Below are 18258 nucleotides of genomic sequence, written 5' to 3' on the forward strand. Positions count from 1 at the left end.
ACTGATTGACTTTCTACCATTCAGTGATTGACTTTCTACCATTTAGTCATTGACTTTCTACCATTCAGTGATTGACTTTCTACCATTCAGTGATTGACTTTCCAATATTCAGTGATTGCCTTTTTAGCATTCAGTGATTGACTTTCTACCTTTCAGTGATTGACTTTCTACCATTCAGTGATTGACTTTCTACCATTCAGTGATTGACTTTCTACCATTCAGTAATCGACTTTCCAACATTCATTGATTGACTTTCTACCATTCAGTGATTGACTTTCTACCATTCAGTAATCGACTTTCCAATATTCAGTGATTGACTTTCTACCATTCAGTGATTGACTTTCCAATATTCAGTGATCGACTTTTTACCATTCAGTTATTGACTTTCTACCATTCAGTGATTGACTTTCTACCATTCAGTGATGGACTTTTTACCGTTCAGTGATTGACTTTCTACCTTTCAGTGATTGACTTTCTACCATTCAGTTATTAACTTTCTACCATTCGGTGATTGACTTTCTACCATTCAGTGATTGACTTTTTACCATTCAGTGATTGACTTTCTACCTTTCAGTGATTGACTTTTTACCATTCAGTGATTGACTTTCCAATATTCAGTGATTGACTTTCTACCATTCAGTGATTGACTTTCTACCATTCAGTAATTGACTTTCCAATATTCAGTGATTTACTTTCTACCATTCAGTTATTGACTTTCTACCATTGAGTGATTGACTTTCTACCATTCAGTGATTGACTCTCTACCATTCAGTGATTGACTTTCTACCATTCAGTGATTGACTTTTCACCATTCAGTGATTGACTTTCTACCATTCAGTGATTGACTTTCTACCATTCAGAGATTGACTCTCTACCATTCAGTGATTGACTTTCCAGTATTCATTGATCGACTACCCACCGACCATTTATTATGTGGATTACTGAGCATTTTATTGAGTGGTGTTCACTTTACGGTCGCGAGTAATGCCAGAAGACTCAGATTACCACCATTCGCAGGAAACTGATTGAGGGTTGGTTCCTTGACACTTAATGTCTATGTATAGAATCTAATGTTTACGTATGGAATTTTGTCCACATAACTAAAACGGTACTCAAACTGTCGCTGTCCACACGGAAAACGAGTATAGTGCCGCCCACTTCCGGTTAACGGAAATCACCCAAATGTTGATAAAAACCTTCTGTAGGATTAAATAAGTGTTTGTGCAGGGCCTGGCCGGGACGGCAAGTACTCTATAAAACATTTTTCCTGTTTACATTTTGCGAAGTTTTCAGATGGTGTCATCCCCTGCACTTTATAATTTTCACAGTTGACAGTAACGTTTTTCTATAGTCGGTTTTTACTAATACTGGAGCTAGCATTGTAGTTAGTGAGCTAAAACATGTTAAAAAGATGGGGATCTAACCTAAAAATTGTTGAGCTTATACGCACATCCCCCACCGGGGGTAACTGTTGAATCGAGATGTTGAATCAGCTTCTGACTGAATGAATTGGTATGCATGAGTGCTGAACTATTCTCCTTGACTATACGTCTCTTTTCATACAAGATTTCTGGTTGGTGAAAGAAAGCCGGTTTCAAAAATAAAAATTTGCTAAGCTGTGTAAGTACAGTAAATTCTATAGGCAACATTTTTTTAATGCGAGTACCATTCAACACGAAAGTGGCACTTGATATTGCTGAATCTCATGGTAGGTGTGTTCCATATTGATGGTTGCTTTAGTAAAACGTGTGTAGGTAGCAGTTACTATGTAGCTTACAACAAAATTAGTATAATTTAGTCAGAAAACACATTTAATTACGTTCGCGGTTTTGTTCCATAAGGATTATTATTTCCTTATTTGATGCCAAAATTCGTATTTACAAAAAAAAAATGTTGGAGAATCGGAATTACGATTTTTGTGTGTATTTAAAGTGTACGTTTTCTGGATAAATTTTTCAGTTGGTAGAATGTTGATATGAATTAAAATGTCGAAATAAGCTTTAAAAAAATGCGCTGAAATGGAGTTCTATTTTATTGTATCGGACCACGATTTATATCGAATTCTATCGGACCACGAAACGACACCCCACCACTAGTACCACTATAGTCCATAAAACGCAACGGTCATCTAGCCCCAATCTCATGTTACTACACATTCTTTAGCAACCCGCCACTAAGTCGAATGTTAAACACGTTTCATTTGAAAACTGATTAATACGTATCGCATTTTTTCTAATGGATACAGTTTCAAAGTTAAATAATTAAATAACAGTAGTAATTAATTATGCGGTAAATTTTTATTCCATTTCATTATTTCATTAGTGGAAAATTTTAGTAAATAGAGGTTAATATAATTATATGACTAAAATATTCTAAAATTGAATAAGTCGTTATAGATTCACATCAGGCACTTTTGTATTTATTTATAATTACTTTTCATCTTGCCTAGCTTCGTTAATTAAGTTTTTATTCTAAAATTTGGTGTCAAAATTACCCTATATATAACCCGATTATCAATGCTAAGGGGTAGAGGGCACGACTGCTATCCCTAAAGTCCCGTGTTTGGATCCCTGGCCCAAGTCTAGAACTTCCCTGAGCCCATCCTCGCTAGATGGGCACACACCCTACTTTAGGACAAGCAAAGACGGCTGGGCGAAGAATTTAATACACTATATCTCATATGCATGCCGAGGTCACAGAGACAGGCACACTATCTGTAAATCGCCAGGTCAAATTTATTCAAATTTATTCAAATTTATTCAAATGTATTCAAATGTATTCAAATTTATTCAAATGTATTCAAATGTATTCACATTTATTCAAATTTATTCAAATTTATTCAAATTTATTCAAATTTATTCAAATTTATTCAAATTTATTAAAAAAAACGGTAACAATTGTAGGCACGAAGGCCTTTTTTCACATTGGCCGTTTAAACAAATAAAACAGCAATTCAATAACACATAGCAGTAACATAGCACTAAAAATGTGGAATAAAGAAATAATGTTACATAGTTATAATACAAAATGAGATAAAATAAGAATATAATAGAAATAGATGAATGAGAAATGTTTCAATGAGTCAGTTAGAGAGGTCATTAAATAATTGTTGTTTTAGTTTAGATTTGAATATATTTTCAGATCTAGATAGCTTTATTTTATTAGGAAGATTGTTCCACAAATTAGAACCAGAGTAGGCGAAGCTATGTTTTTGGAAAAAAGTTGTATATGGGAACGGTAAATTAAGACGACGATTTAATTTTATGTTAAAAGAAAATAAGTCTGATAAGTAAGAGGGGGCTGTTTCGTGGAATATTTTATATAAGAAAATTGATTTAGTATATATTATCTTTTTATTTAATGGAAGTATTTTAGTTGTAATAAAAGAATCCAGACTACTAGACAAGCCAGTATCTGAAAATACCTATGTAAATACAATAACCATTTGAGAGACGATTGTTATATCTTTCTGCTGGGCAGGTCGGGATATTTTTTTGGTCGGAAAAAACCCCACTAAAAATAACGTGCATGTGGGTTATTATATTATCTTAGTTGTTGGAGCGTTGAACGAAAAAAAAGTCTCAAGAAAAAAAGTCTCAAGAAAAAAGTTTAATTGGCCGAAAAGGTTGTTTTAGTTTAAATTTTCCGACTAATTAATTCAGTTACAAACATTGACTCACAAAATATCCCGTCTTACCCTGCAGAAAGATTTAAGTGGTTATTTTACATTGCTGTTATGTTTCGGACCTGGCGATTTATAGGGCAGATGCAGTAAAGTATCCGTTTCTGTGTCCTAGGCATACAATGAGATATAGTGTGATTTGTTCCATGCTCAGACTGCGTTGTTTTTCCTTACGTAAGATATCTACCCATTGGGGCTGAATGAAATCAGGGACGTCCTACAAACCTGGGTCCGGTATCCGAACACAAAACTATCGGAATAGCAGTCGAGCTCTCTACCTCCCCCTTACCACACCCCACAATCCCATCGCATGTTTTAACGTAATTATAATGAGTAAATTATTAATAATTTATACTTAATTAATACATTAATTAATGAAATAATCAAATAATTTCAATTATTATGAAGAACTAATTTAGTTCTTTAAATAAAATAAAATTTAAGAAATCTTTAAAAGCTATTCTATATATTTCAGTTATTTTTCCAAAAGGACAGACGATATACGCCAATTTTATGTAGGCTTATATAGATAAAACAAATATTTAAAAAAATATTTTATCAGTTTTTTAAATTAATTGAAAATAATTAAGTAAAACACACTTGCTTTCATTAATGAAATCTTTTACACATTTAATCGGGCAATTCTTTTAGAAAAGAAAGCTTGTATTGTTTTCATACGAGCCGCCCCGGCTAGGTGTCGCACTGGCCAAGAAAATATCAACTTTAACACAATTTTAAGTGGCATTGCGTTTCTCCTGGCCTACCAATTAATGCTATACGTGAGTGAAGGCTGTCATGCTTCATTTTACTTTTATTTGCTACAAACATTCCATTAGTATATTTATACGATATTTATTTGCAAATAGATTACATTATAAGTAAGCATACATTGTAGTAAATTTAATTAATAACATCATTCATTGTGGCTTATGTAGTAAATGAGTAATTATGAAAGGAGAAGCAGCTGTGTAAGATATCGTACGTGTTAATTGTCAAAAAAATAGGTGTTTAAAATAATTAACTTAACTCATCAATTTCTTATTGCAAAATTTTAATTATATTCTGGTTTTAGTTTTCTCTATATTTCCAGTAGAAAAGTGGTTGGACAATTTTGAATTATAAATTTAAATTTAACACAAATCAATTCGTATATTAAAATCTAGTATAAAAATAACCCAATCATAAATCCATCTTAATTAAACCCCAAATTAACTTTAATATAATCTAATGCAATACTAAACTAAAAAATATTTGTTGAAATAACAGCATTTCGAAATAAAAATATTATATATGAATAGTGTTACACAAACTCAATAAAAAGTTGGGTTGTATCTAGCCAATTCAGAAATTCATACCTAACTTAAAACCCATCTTAGCATTCTAAATCTAGCTAAACACTAATAGGCTAAATGGAAACGAATGCAACTAAACCTAAATCAACTTTAATCTCAGTTCCGTTTTACTGTAATAGTTAATTATCTGGGATATTTGTGTCGAAATCCAGAAACAGATATGTGAAAAATTAACAAAAATTATATTTTTCATATCAATGATAAAAATAATTTGCTTTCTCTCATAAATATTACATAAAGTGACTGAAAGGTCTTGAGGTTGTAGCCCGATGCAAACTTTAATTCTTAAATCTTTCAACTGTATGACACCCCCCCCCCCAGACTCATGCGATTTTTACCTTCTAACATAATGAGCACAGGGTGCAGTGTTTCCTCCAGACTTTTTTCTCCGGGGGCGGGGCGGTGTGAACTTGATATTTTCGGGGGTAGGGGGGCGGTCAACATTTTCCGGGGGGGACGGGACACGGACACTGGTAACAGAAGTGTATGTTTTCTATATACATTCTATTTCGTTCGGGGAGGGGGGGGGGGGGACGGACGGACGACGGTAGACTTTTTTCGGGGGGGGGGTCTCAGCGCCCCCCCCCCCCCCTGACGAGATGCCTGGAAGAAACTCTGACTGGGTGTTGTGATCGAGCGAAACTGGAAATAGTTTTATACTTATCTTGAGTTAAAAATCCTACACATTTTACAGTATATTCTGCATGTATGTGTGTGTGTGTGTGTGTGTGTCTCTCTCTGTGTATGTGTGTGTGTCTCTCTCTCTGTGTATGTGTGTGAACAAGAAGACTTTAGTAACGTTTCGGTTAAGAAGATAAAATTTCCTATATGAATATTAGATCAAATACGTATGTTTCTTTCAAGTGCCCGAAATGGTACTTTTATATATTTTCGGTTTCTATAAAACCTTTAGAATTCGAGAATTTATGTCATATTCTTTCAAAGCAGCATGTTCTGTGAACCTTTGGCATCTATGTGTTACCTCGAAAAACAAACAGTTTTGTCATAAACCTACCTACCATACTTAAGCCCAAATTCACTGGTCAAAAACCCTACTGTTAAATACGTTTATACAAGTTTAGGGGAGCGCCCTCCCGCGTTACACTGTTTACGTGTTTAAAAAATGTCTCGTTTTCAGGTACAAATAAAATATTATATTAACTGTTTTTATAAAATGTTTAAAATATCAGGTGAAAATTAAAGGAATTATGTCTTATTCGAAATGTATCATGCAATTTGTTAATTGCAAATAAATGACAAACACAAATTATGTTCAAACATTCAAGTAACTTTGATTTATATTTATATTCTTCATGGGACTTTATCAAAGGATCGATATGTACTGTTACTGATTATTTCAAGTGTGTTTTCCCTCGGTAGTACTAGAGGCATACGCCACGCCTTATGCGTACGAATACGAGTAACACACCGTAGATTTAAAAATAGAATCTTTATCCAGTTCACTATTTGCTCATCAGAGCGGATCCCCACAGGTTAGTTTCCTACAGACTTCTTTTTGTAGGACCACGCCTCAACGTCTCATTTTGTAGGACCACGCCTCAACGTCTCATTTTGTAGGACCACGTCTCAACGTCTCATTTTGTAGGACCACGCCTCAACGTCTCATTTTGTAGGACCACGCCTCAAACTCTCATTTTGTAGGACCACGCCCCAACGTCTCATTTTGTAGGACCATGCCTCAACGTCTCATTTTGTAGGACCACGCATCAAAGTCTCATTTTGTAGGACCACGCCTCAACGTCTCATTTTGTAGGACCACGCCTCAAACTCTCATTTTGTAGGACCACGCCCCAACGTCTCATTTTGTAGGACCATGCCTCAACGTCTCATTTTGTAGGACCACGCATCAAAGTCTCATTTTGTAGGACCATGCCTCAACGTCTCTGTAGGACCACGCCTCAACGTCTCATTTTGTAAGACCACGCCTCAACGTCTCATTTTGTAGGACCACGCCTCAACGTCTCATTTTGTAGGACCACGCCTCAACGTCTCATTTTGTAGGACCACGCCTCAACGTCTCATTTTGTAGGACCACGACTAAACGTCTCTGTAGGACCACGCCCCAACGTCTCATTTTGTGGGACCACGCCTCAACGTCTCATTTTGTAAGACCACGCCTCAACGTCTCATTTTGTAGGACCACGCCTCAACGTATCATTTTGTAAGACCACGCCTCAACGTATCATTTTGTAAGACCACGCCTCAACGTCTTTGTAGGACCACGCCTCAACGTCTCGAAAAGATAACTTGCAACGATCCGTATTAAATTATGGCACAGAATATTGGAATTTGTAAGTAGGCAGCCATCCATTCAGGCTAGGTTGCCTGTGTGCAGCTTAGGGTCTTGTATACCCAGCGAGGGGTAGTAGTTGTGTAGAGTCGATTTTGTCGGGTAAAAAAGGTGCTTGTTCAAGTGTAAAGCTACCAGATAAGCAGTCCTTACATCTTGTATTACTAACACACATTTATTACACCCAATATTTTATTTTACCGTATTTTTTGTTATTTCTAGAGAAGGTTCTAGAATTCTGCCCATTTTGAAAAAGCAGACATTGTTAGCTATTTAAAAACCAAAGAGCATCTGATTACATACATTAATACACGGGTGTAAAAGCATACTGACGTTAAAATAATCATTCATTCTTTTTGTAAACATACTTTAAAGCCCAGTTTAAACTTATTTTATAATAATTAAACACTTAAAATGAGATATTTAATCATCAAAACGTCTGGGTAGAACGAGGTAATCGGATGTGCGGACTGCCAAGGAAACTGCTAGAAATGGATGTACACATCGTGACGACCGTGTAATGGGATAAACTAGGTGTATACACTGAAACCGCAGCTGTCTACGAATAAAACATAGTTTTGTAGCCATTCAGTTGTGTCATGTGTGGGAATAAGACTAGAATGACAGGCATAAATCAAAGTAAACATTTAAGCCATTGCGAAGCCTCCTCAGTTTGCATATCTATAGAAATTGATACTGGCATGTTAAAAAATTACTTCAGCAAACTATTCGTCCATAAAAGCGCTTTGGGATTCCAATGGATATCTGGCATACACAGTTTTATTTACATTTTGGCGTATTAAGACGATAAGGTCGACAATGAGTCAGCCAAGAAATTTCGTCAACATTTGCATTACAAGCTGATTTGCTTCGTCTGAGCTACTCATATCTTGAGGAGTTGTGGGCTTGTATACCAATAGTAAAAGCCGATACTATGCTCACTCTTCTTTGGATATACGTGCGGCCAAAATGTACAACAAGTAAAAAACACGTGTAAAGAAAACATTTAGTCATAACGAACGTTGGATTAGGTGCCCATAATTAAGTGCCCATAGAGTCGGGGACCGAGCTCAACACGTTCCGTTTAGCAGTCGTGCGCTATACCCCTGCACACCGCACTACCCCTGCACACCGTCCATTAGCTCATACGGTAACTCATGTAAAGTTGTCATACTGAGATGGACTTACATTATAACCAGCAAATCTAGAGCGAAATATCTCCTTTCGACATATTTCATTTACACGCAGAGGGACAAGCATAGAGGACAAAATAACGCATACAGCTGTTGTCAGCTTCAAGTCCCAACTTCTAAAGGTCAAGGAAATTTTATGATAAAGTCTGGGCATTTTTTTTGCTTGTGAAAAAACCATCTTGAGAAGAGAACGTTCCGAACATGCGGGGAAAAAATATCTTCAATCATCCCCTCTCACCCCCTCACTTTCCTCTGAACTAAGATAAATTCTAATTATGCAATGCTATCTTATTATCTTTAGGAAGACTTTATCCCATAATTTAGGTATATTTTTGTTTCATACATTTTTATTTACAATTTTTGTTGTAAATCTGATGTTTATTTTCTTTTAGTTTCTTCATCTAGGACCTAATCTGGACCAAAATTTATCAGTTTAAGATTTTTGCTGTTCCAGTGGTCTCAAATATACAGAAAATATGAATATTAGGGTAAGTGGCAATATTCACATGTAATATAAGTCACATTTGTTCACTTTAAGTAAAATAAAATAATTTAAAACATTAAACGAGTAAGGTAAATGATAAGGTAGTTGGGACATGTACATGCTGGTGTCATAGAGTAAAACAGGGACGTCAGAGACAATCTAAAATGTGGATCATGCTGTATTCATTCAAAGAAATATCGAATTGTTATTTACGTGAAGGTGATTTGTTTGACCAAAAGTTAATTATTCTATTTAAGCTACTCCACCCATTGATTACATTAATTCGTGTTTTCACTTTGTTTCGATTTTAAAAAAAACCCCACTATAACTATAATAATTTGATAATTTTCTATCATACTTTTGAAAGCAGCATATTTTAAAAACTTTTCGCCTGTATGTTTTCATGTTTGATCTAGGAGTACGTTTTTTTATCTTATCATATTTTAAGGGTTAGTTAAAAATACCAAATTTTGTTTCGATAATATTTTATTGAGTTGGTTAGATTAAATTTTTTTTTCTCACAGCAAAATCTAAGTGTTGTTCTAGCACTTGTTGTGCTTGGTATGGTCCTGATAGCATTCATTATGACACGACAGGACATTAAAGATTTAACTGAAATTTACCGGTAAGTTATAGCTAGATAACGTCGCTCAACTTCATTGAAACGTATAGCCCTTGTTTCCTAATACACTTATCTATGAGCAATACAGTCTTAATCAAGACGAATAATTTTACATAAAATGTATATAAAACTTTAAAATTTAAAAGGAAGATACTAATTTTAATATAATAAAGATACTAACTTTCATATATAATATTGACAATCTAGAAAACCTCTTGTATATATATATATATATATATATATATATATATATATATATATATATATATATATATATATATATGTGTGTGTGTGTGTGTGTGTATGTGTGTGTGTGTATGTGCGTATGTATATAAAATATAAATAATATAAATAATATATATATATATAATAGATCTATCTGGAAGATAATATAAAATGTAATCATGAGAATATATAATCTTTTAAGAGCGAGACGCAACATGGAGTCGGATACCCATAAATCCCCTCTGATTGTGTCCCCGGAGGAAGGTCGATTTAAGGAACAGAGAAACGAGCTGTCCATGGTGCTGAACAACCTGCTTATGCTGTACGGCCAGCAGAGCTGTCAGATACTCAAACTCAGTAAGGTAAGTCTACATAAGGAGATACCTTGCCAGATAAAACATGTAAAACTTTGCCGGATAAAAAAAAATGTGATACCTTGCCAGATAAAACACGCGAAACTTTGCCGGATAAAAAAAAATGTGATACCTTGCCAGATAAAACATGTGAAACTTTGCCGGTTAAAAAAATGATACATTGTCAGATACATCATGAAAGAAAAGGGATACAAACAGTATGCTCAGAAGCCACTAATCCAAATGTCGATTAGCCGTGATTTTATAACATTCCACAGCTTGGAACATATTTCTAAAACACTTTCCATTTTAACTCTCAATGGGCGAAACTAATAGTTTCTAAATACTTTCTATTTAATCCTCAACAGTCGTGAATCAAGTTTTCTAAATACTTTCTATTTAACTCTTAACAATGACGAGTTAAGTTGTCTAAATTATTTCTATTTTAACCCTCAACAGTCTACAATACAGTTTAAAAAATAATTAAAAATAGTTTCTATTTAGCTCTCAAGAGTCGAGAATTAAGTTTTCTAAATACTTTCTATTTAACCCTTTACAGTCTCGGTTAAAAGTTTCTGAAAATGGCGGCTGGTGTGCGGATATGAGTAGCGGAACCGGTGGGGCACACAAGTGGGATAAGGTGAGTTGTTGCTTTGTCCACTGAGTTATTTAGCTGTGGTCAGACCCAGCATTCTCTACTATGGTTAGACTCTTGATTCCCTGCTATTATTAGACCTTTGTTTTCTTGCCATTATTAGACATTTGATTCCCTGCTATTATTAGACCCAGCGTTTCTTCCAGGCATCGAATTCGCCCCCCTCCCCCCCCCCCCGAAATTTTTTTACCGCCCCCCCCCCCCCCCGAACAAAATGAAATGTATATAATTTATATAGAAAATATATACTTTTAACAGTGTCCGCCCCCCCCCCCCCCAACCCCGAAGAAAGTCTACCGCCCCCCCCCCCCCCCGGAGAAAAAAGTCTGGAAGAAACACTGATTAGACCGGGATATCTTGCTTTTATTAGACCCAAGTTTCCCTGCTGTGATGAGACTCTAGACCTTTGATTCCCTGTTATTATTAGACCTTTGATTCCCTGCTATTATTAGACCTTTGATTCCCTGTTATTATTAGACCTTTGATTCCCTGCTATTATTAGACCTTTGATTCCCTGTTATTATTAGACATTTGATTCCCTGCTATTATTAGACATTTGATTCCCTGCTATTATTAATCCCTTAATTACCTACTATTATTAGACCATGGATTACCTGCCATTAATTAAACCATAGCTCCCTGCCCCCTTGTTGGAATTCGGCTTCCATTGAGTCATAAAATGACAGTTTGATATATTAGGCTCTAAATATCTCATTAGATTCAAATATTGAACAAATGCAGATAAAAACAATGAAGCTAAACAATACCTATTGATCTATGTGGCCTACACACGGGTACAATATTTCTGCGTAGCTATGCTAACTGTCAAATTCACACACTATACATGAACCACAAACTTAAATGAACACAACCGTAAACTTACATGAACCCAACCGTAAACTTAAATGAACCCAACCGTAAACTTAAATGAACCCAACCTTAAACTTAAATGAACTCAACCGTAAACTTAAATGAACCCAACCGTAAACTTAAATGAACCCAGCCGTAAACCTAAATGAACCCAACCGTAAACTAAAATGAACCCTTCAAGAACAGAAAATTTTGAGCCATCTCAAATAATTTTGACCCAACTATCTTAAGTTCAGTATTGTCACAACACCATTTTTTTGACTTAATCTAATGTAATTTTAAACTTTACTGTGAACTTGAACTCAGCAATAATTTATACCAATAGTCTTAGACTTTTCTACAGTTTTGAATTGAGTATCTCACCTCTGTGACATCGGGAAAAAGCTGGTAAAAAATAAATTTACTTTCGAGTATGCAGTAAACAATGGGTCGGCGTGACCAAGTCGTAGAGCGCTAGGCTACTAACCCGAAAGTCTAGAGTTCAAATCCTTTGGACGTCAGGTTCAAAAAACGGAACTTTAAGCAGTAAACTGTGTTAAAATTTAGGCCTAACCAAAGTTATAACCAATAAATCTGTAAAATATGCATCCATTGTTTTTGGCGTTAATATTTCTAGACCAAACCCACACACCCAAATTAAACTTAATAACCAACATTCAAAGCTAACAAAGGACAAACACTTTGTTTTTCCTTAGGGTTTTTCTAAAGCCCTGAGCAAGTTCTTTAAAGGAAAAACTGTTGGGAGCTTCGGCGACGGCCCTGGTTTGTATAAGAAAAATGTAGAGCTTTTGGGTGAGGTGAAGAGCTACACGGCCTATGATGGGGCCCCTTACTGCGAAACAGTGACCAACGGAACGGTATGTACGGAATTTTTTTTTGGAGGGGGGGGGGGGGGGTTGGGAGTCAGGCAGTAGGTTGCACAGTTGGGGGAAGGGGAGGAGCAAATATATTAGGGAGGGCGTTATTGTCGTCTTGAGAAGTCAAAGTTCATTGGTAAAGGCCTATTTATTAGGGCTACATGTCTGGTAGTTGGGGCATGGAAGAGTTTTTTATTCACTAAATTATATATAGGAAATGGGCAAAGAAAACCGCAGTAATCAAACGGAAGTCTCTTCTTTAATATGATTAACGTTGTTTCCTTCGATGATTTACCAGGTGATATTTTTAGACCTGACAGTCCCCCAATACAACCTTCCAATCTTTGACTGGGTCATCAGTGTGGAGGTGGGTGAACACATTCCGGCCAAGTTTGAAGATATTTATCTGGACAACTTGGCCAGACATGCCAGGGAGGGTATTGTGATGAGCTGGGCTGTGCCAGGTAAAGTTGTGTTACGATCATCCTTTCTGTTTGTATGTCTGTTTGTCTGCCTGTCGAACGGAAGATTGAAAAAAAAAACGAATGGATGGACGGACAGAGAGAAGAATGAATGAAAAAATGAATGAGATCATTCTTACAGTATTTCTGACTGTCGAGCGAACGAACGAATGGGCGGACGAACTATTGCACGAACGAACAGGTTAACGAACGTACGAGCAAACGAACGGGTAAATGAGTGGATGAAATACTTACAGACGGACAGGTGGATGGAATACTTACAGACGGACAGACAACCAAACAAAAGAATGGACAAATGAGCAAATAATAAAGACAAAAAAGTTTAATTTTTCACATTCCAGGCCAAGGCGGCTTATCCCACGTAAACAACAAACCACTCGAGGAAGTCAAGGAACAGATGAGACGGCGTGGGTTCGAATTCAGCTTGGAAAGCGGCGAACCGCTTCGTAAAGCAGCCTCGTTCATGTGGCTGAGACAGAATGTTCATGTATACAATCGTGTCTCACCTAGCTCTTTAGTGGAGGAGGACGCATAACTGAGTTCATGTTCACATCCGTTTTGTTGTGTTATGTTGTGTTATTATACCAGCAGTGATCTTTTACTTACATTTCATTTGGTCATCATCGTATTCGCTTACCTAACCTTTTTATACATGTTTGGTTGTATTTATAATGTTTATAATGTTCTATGCTTTTTCCTGGTTTAATTATGGATGTTTTAATAAGATATGTTTAAAAGCGCTATTTTAACTCGTTACTTTTTGTGATAACACCAACACACCAACACACACACGCGCGCGCGCGCACACATACACACACAGACGCTACACACAAACCAAATCTAGTGAAGTTAAGGTCAACCCAACATTTAGTTCACGTGGTGCTAAATTCTATTGTAAATTACCTTTAAAACGCATTCAGGGGGCTGTTTAATGTGAACCGACTCGTGGAATGTTACTTTTGATCTTTTATAATTTACCCAATATGCAATGTATTTGGCAGCTTAAGCGGAGAACACATTCTGTTGATGACAATTTTAAATAGGTCTAGATCTCTCTAGGCCAGTTCTTATTAACCTGCGTTCTATCGAACCCCAGGGGTTCGGTAAGTCAGTCGCAGGGGTTCGGCGGAGTTCAAGACACACACCCAAGACACACACCCGACACATGATTTACGATCCGATTTTTGTAAGTGCGAACGTTAGAACTATTTTAGAAAGGTTTGGTGAATGGTTGGGTTCGGTGAATGGTTGGGTTCGGTGAATGGTTGGGTTCGGTGAATGGTTGGGTTCGGTGCCTCCAAAAAAGTTTAAGTACCTCAAGTCGAGGCTGATGGTAGCCACACAGGGTATCTTTTATAAATATAGCAATGTTTTACTAACCAGCGAACAGTTTACCAGTTAGTGTGAATGTTTCACACTGTGCTAATTGTGGCATGTTTCACTTCATGAAATTCCCTTCACATTTTTTATTTATTCAAACGTTTAACCTACATTTATTTCTGCACCGCTTGATAAAAATAAGTCAAGGCTTTGATACAGCCAGTCAATACACAACTCAGTATCGCCTTTGGTGTTCAGAAAAGTCAAGTACTTGTGGATATTAAAAAACGGCTTTATTAATTTTTGTATTGACGAACTTTTTCAATCATTTCAAAAAGTCTACTGTCGCCGTTAGGTTAATGAAGGCGTTGGTGGGAGATTACTTCAAAGGGTGGCTGTTTAAATCTTCATCTATCGGATAAAGTTGAATGGAAGAACATGTGTGGGTGGGTGTATATAGTGTGTATGTAGTGTGTGCGTCTATGGGTATTAAGAACAAGCTTGTTATGAAGATCTGAAGGTTGTATGGCAAAAGGTTGAATTAATTTTTCCGCCTTCGTGATTTTTTTAAAAACAGTTTATGAAAAAGTTGATTGTGTCAGGTATAATTATTGAACCTACCCATATATTGGTATTATATATTATAAACATCAAACAGCTGTGATGCGGGTTGGGTTATATAGGGTTGTCAGAGGGTTGGGTAAAAAAGGGTTGTCTAGTGTTGGGTTAAATAACGTTGTCTAGGGTTGGGTTAAATAAGGTTGTCTAGGGTTGGCTTAATTAAGGTTGTCTCGGGTAGGTTTGAAATAAGGTTGTCTAGGGTTGAAATATGGTTGTCGAGGGTTGGGGTAAATAAGGTTGTCGAGGGTTGGGTTAAATAAGGTTGTCGAGGGTTGGGTTAAATAAGGTTGTCGAGGGTTGGGTTAAATAAGGTTGTTAAGGGTTGGGGTAAATAAGGTTGTCTGGTTGAAAGATAACGTTGACTTATTTACAACGTTGTATTTAACTCATTTCTTCCGTTACCAAAGTCTGACTGTCTGGTTAGATGTTTGCAATTAATGCCTCACCCACTGTTACACCACTGATTTGCTTCAATCCTTACTTAACCGATCCATCTTTAATTAAAATACAATAATATATAATTTCATCAAACTTGCATGTTGAAATGATTTTAAAATATAAGGTTTGTTTCACACAACAGACCAACATATTTACCTTTATAGCTCAAGAAAATGTATTTATATTTTTATATGATATCTTTTTAAAATGTTCTTTATTGTACACATTTTTTGGGATTTATTCTGAATAGACAGCGATATGTCGTTTGGGATGTTAGGGCAGCCATTAGGAACTTAATGGGGCCTGCAATGTTTGAATGTCCTGTCTCTCTGTGGGAGGTAGGATGAGGGGGTGGGGGGGAGAGTTTAAAGTTGGCTTCTCATCCTAACTACATGTTTTTTATTACTGGGTTTATTTCTATGTGGGTTCAACTTTTGTTTTTGAAAATAAAAATCTGGTATGTATTAAATTTGATGTTATTTATCGTGTAGTATGTTAACAATATTTTATTTACTGATTATTACTCAAAATCATTTTCATAATCATTTAAAGTAAGCACAATCACCCCGCAATCATAATATTAATAATTATTACATTATTAAAAATAGTTTTAATGATAAACATTATTAAGAATAATAATGATGTCCCTGAGTCCACCCAGCTCTGATGGGTACCTGACAAATGTTATTGATGTCCCTGAGTCCACCCAGCTCTGATGGGTACCTGACAAACGCTATTGATGTCCCTGAGTCCACCCAGCTCTGATGGGTACCTGACAAACGTTATTGATGTCCCTGAGTCCACCCAGCTCTGATGGGTACCTGACAAATGTTATTGATGTCCTGAGTCCACCCAGCTCTGATGGGTACCTGACAAATGTTATTGATGTCCTGAGTCCACCCAGCTATGATGGGTACCTGACAAATGTTATTGATGTCCTGAGTCTACCCAGCTATGATGGGTACCTGACAAACGTTATTGATGTCCCTGAGTCCACCCAGCTCTGTTGGGTACCTGAACAACGTTATTGATGTCCCTGAGTCTACCCAGCTCTGATGGGTACCTGACAAATGTTATTGATGTCCCTGAGTCTACCCAGCTCTGAAGGGTACCTGACAAATGTTATTGATGTCCCTGAGTCCACCCAGCTCTGAAGGGTACCTGACTAAGGTTATTGATGTCCCTGAGTCCACCCAGCTCTGATGGGTACCTGACTAAGGTTATTGATGTCCCTGAGTCTACCTAACTCTGACAGCTACCTGACTAACGTTAATGAAAGTAACGGTGGCTAGGCATAGTGTTGACCACACCACCCCATCTTAAGCCGAGGCCAAGAAAGTGTACATGATCGGTCTTCTGGGTCGTAACGTGTAAATGAGAAACTTTTACTACACCACAAGCAAGTTAAAAATAATTTAACATCTTTCGGTGTATATTTCGAGGGCGGCTGAATCAGTGACGACAGCATGACGAGTGCGTTATATCACAACGGCAGCGGATATTGAAAAACGCTGATGTGGGGACAGGTGGAATGGTTTTGTATTACCGTAAATCTCGTGCTTGACAATTAGGCGCGACAGTGACATTATATATAACAAAATAAATCTTAACGACATGGAGGTAGTGGAGAGCAGTAGCGTACGCAGGGGGGGGGGGAGCAGGGGGAGCGGCCGCTTCCCCTCTGGCCATTTTCAGCAAAGTGGCGCCTTTTTGGAAACTTTTTAAACTCAAAGTTTTAAACAATGATATTTGTAAAAAAATATTTTTGGTCGGCACATCTATGTAAATCACAAGATTTCTTTTCATTAAGCATTATTGTACTAGTCTAGTAGTGTCTACGTTTACAACACGTATAAACAGCTGCATCAGTTTGCCATTCTAAAAATAACCATTACGATGCATTGCAATGTTTAAAAAACCTCTACAGTAGTACCACTTGGCAAGAGGGGTGTTAAGGGGATATGCAATGTTTTTTTCTATTTTTTACAATTTAAGATCGAAAGCCTTTTGGATACTATTACCATGTTTGGCACATGAAAGTAAGTATTAAACAGCAAAAAAAAGGGTTGAAAACAATTTTGGTTGTCATGGAATCCCCAAAAAACCTCCGCCATTTTGAATTTTTTGGCACTTTTAAAAATGCTAAGGCTTTTTTATTTTTGCACTTTTAGCAATCAAATTTAACCTGCTTATATTTCAATATATTTTAAACTTTTGTCATGGCAACTTTTTGAAATAGCTACTAGTAAAAATTTTACAATGTCTAAAAAATCTTATCCTTTTGAGTATCCAAAATTTTAAAAACTTGCATATTAAATACCAAATACTTTTTTTCTATGAAAGCCATCTCAATTCCCTCGTGACAAAAGTTTTATTTTGGCATGAACAACAACTACTGAAAATATTGTTGGTATTGTTTAATAAATAAATAAACCCGGAGTGATCTCCCCTAAACTTTCTCGAATATTCTTATCTCTTAATATATAATAGGCCATGTGCGCTCTTCTCTCTCTCTGTCCGCAAAATATTTTCGCCGGACATCACGTCAGAATTGGGAGCGATATATCGAGAACTTTTTACAGACTTTTGTTGAAAATAATATGTTAGATGTTTTAAATGTATAATCACAATTTTATTTAAAGAAGAAAAATAAAAAATAAAGGCGTATTCCAATATAGAGAAACAGTATTATTTATGCAACCGGAAAAGTGTATAAACTTGGGACAAGAACGCATTTAACAATGACGTCGCTTATTGTTTACACTAAAACACTAAAACAAGAGCACTAAACAG

At 36.3% G+C, this 18258-nt stretch overlaps 1 protein-coding gene across 1 annotated transcript; it reads left to right on the top strand.

Annotated features, from left to right (window-relative positions):
- Positions 1-8984: 8984 nt before the first annotated feature.
- LOC131956741 (uncharacterized) lies at positions 8985-14854 on the top strand. The gene is made up of 7 exons (XM_059321319.1): positions 8985-9026; positions 9547-9647; positions 10072-10231; positions 10782-10862; positions 12443-12604; positions 12903-13068; positions 13428-14854. Exons 1-7 carry the CDS (start codon positions 9015-9017, stop codon positions 13619-13621), a joined length of 876 nt encoding a protein of 291 aa, XP_059177302.1. The 5' UTR covers positions 8985-9014; the 3' UTR covers positions 13622-14854.
- The last annotated feature ends 3404 nt before the right edge of the window (positions 14855-18258 follow it).

This window comes from Physella acuta, unplaced genomic scaffold (assembly GCF_028476545.2).
Source record: "Physella acuta isolate Inbredline_101_S28 unplaced genomic scaffold, ASM2847654v3 ptg001173l, whole genome shotgun sequence".
Taxonomy (NCBI): Eukaryota; Metazoa; Mollusca; class Gastropoda; family Physidae; genus Physella; species Physella acuta.

Coding starts and splice junctions, on each gene's coding strand:
- LOC131956741 (XM_059321319.1), top strand. Junction 10,232..10,781: donor AGATACTCAAACTCAGTAAG/GTAAGTCTACAT, acceptor AACCCTTTACAG/TCTCGGTTAAAAGTTTCTGA. Junction 12,605..12,902: donor AAACAGTGACCAACGGAACG/GTATGTACGGAA, acceptor ATGATTTACCAG/GTGATATTTTTAGACCTGAC.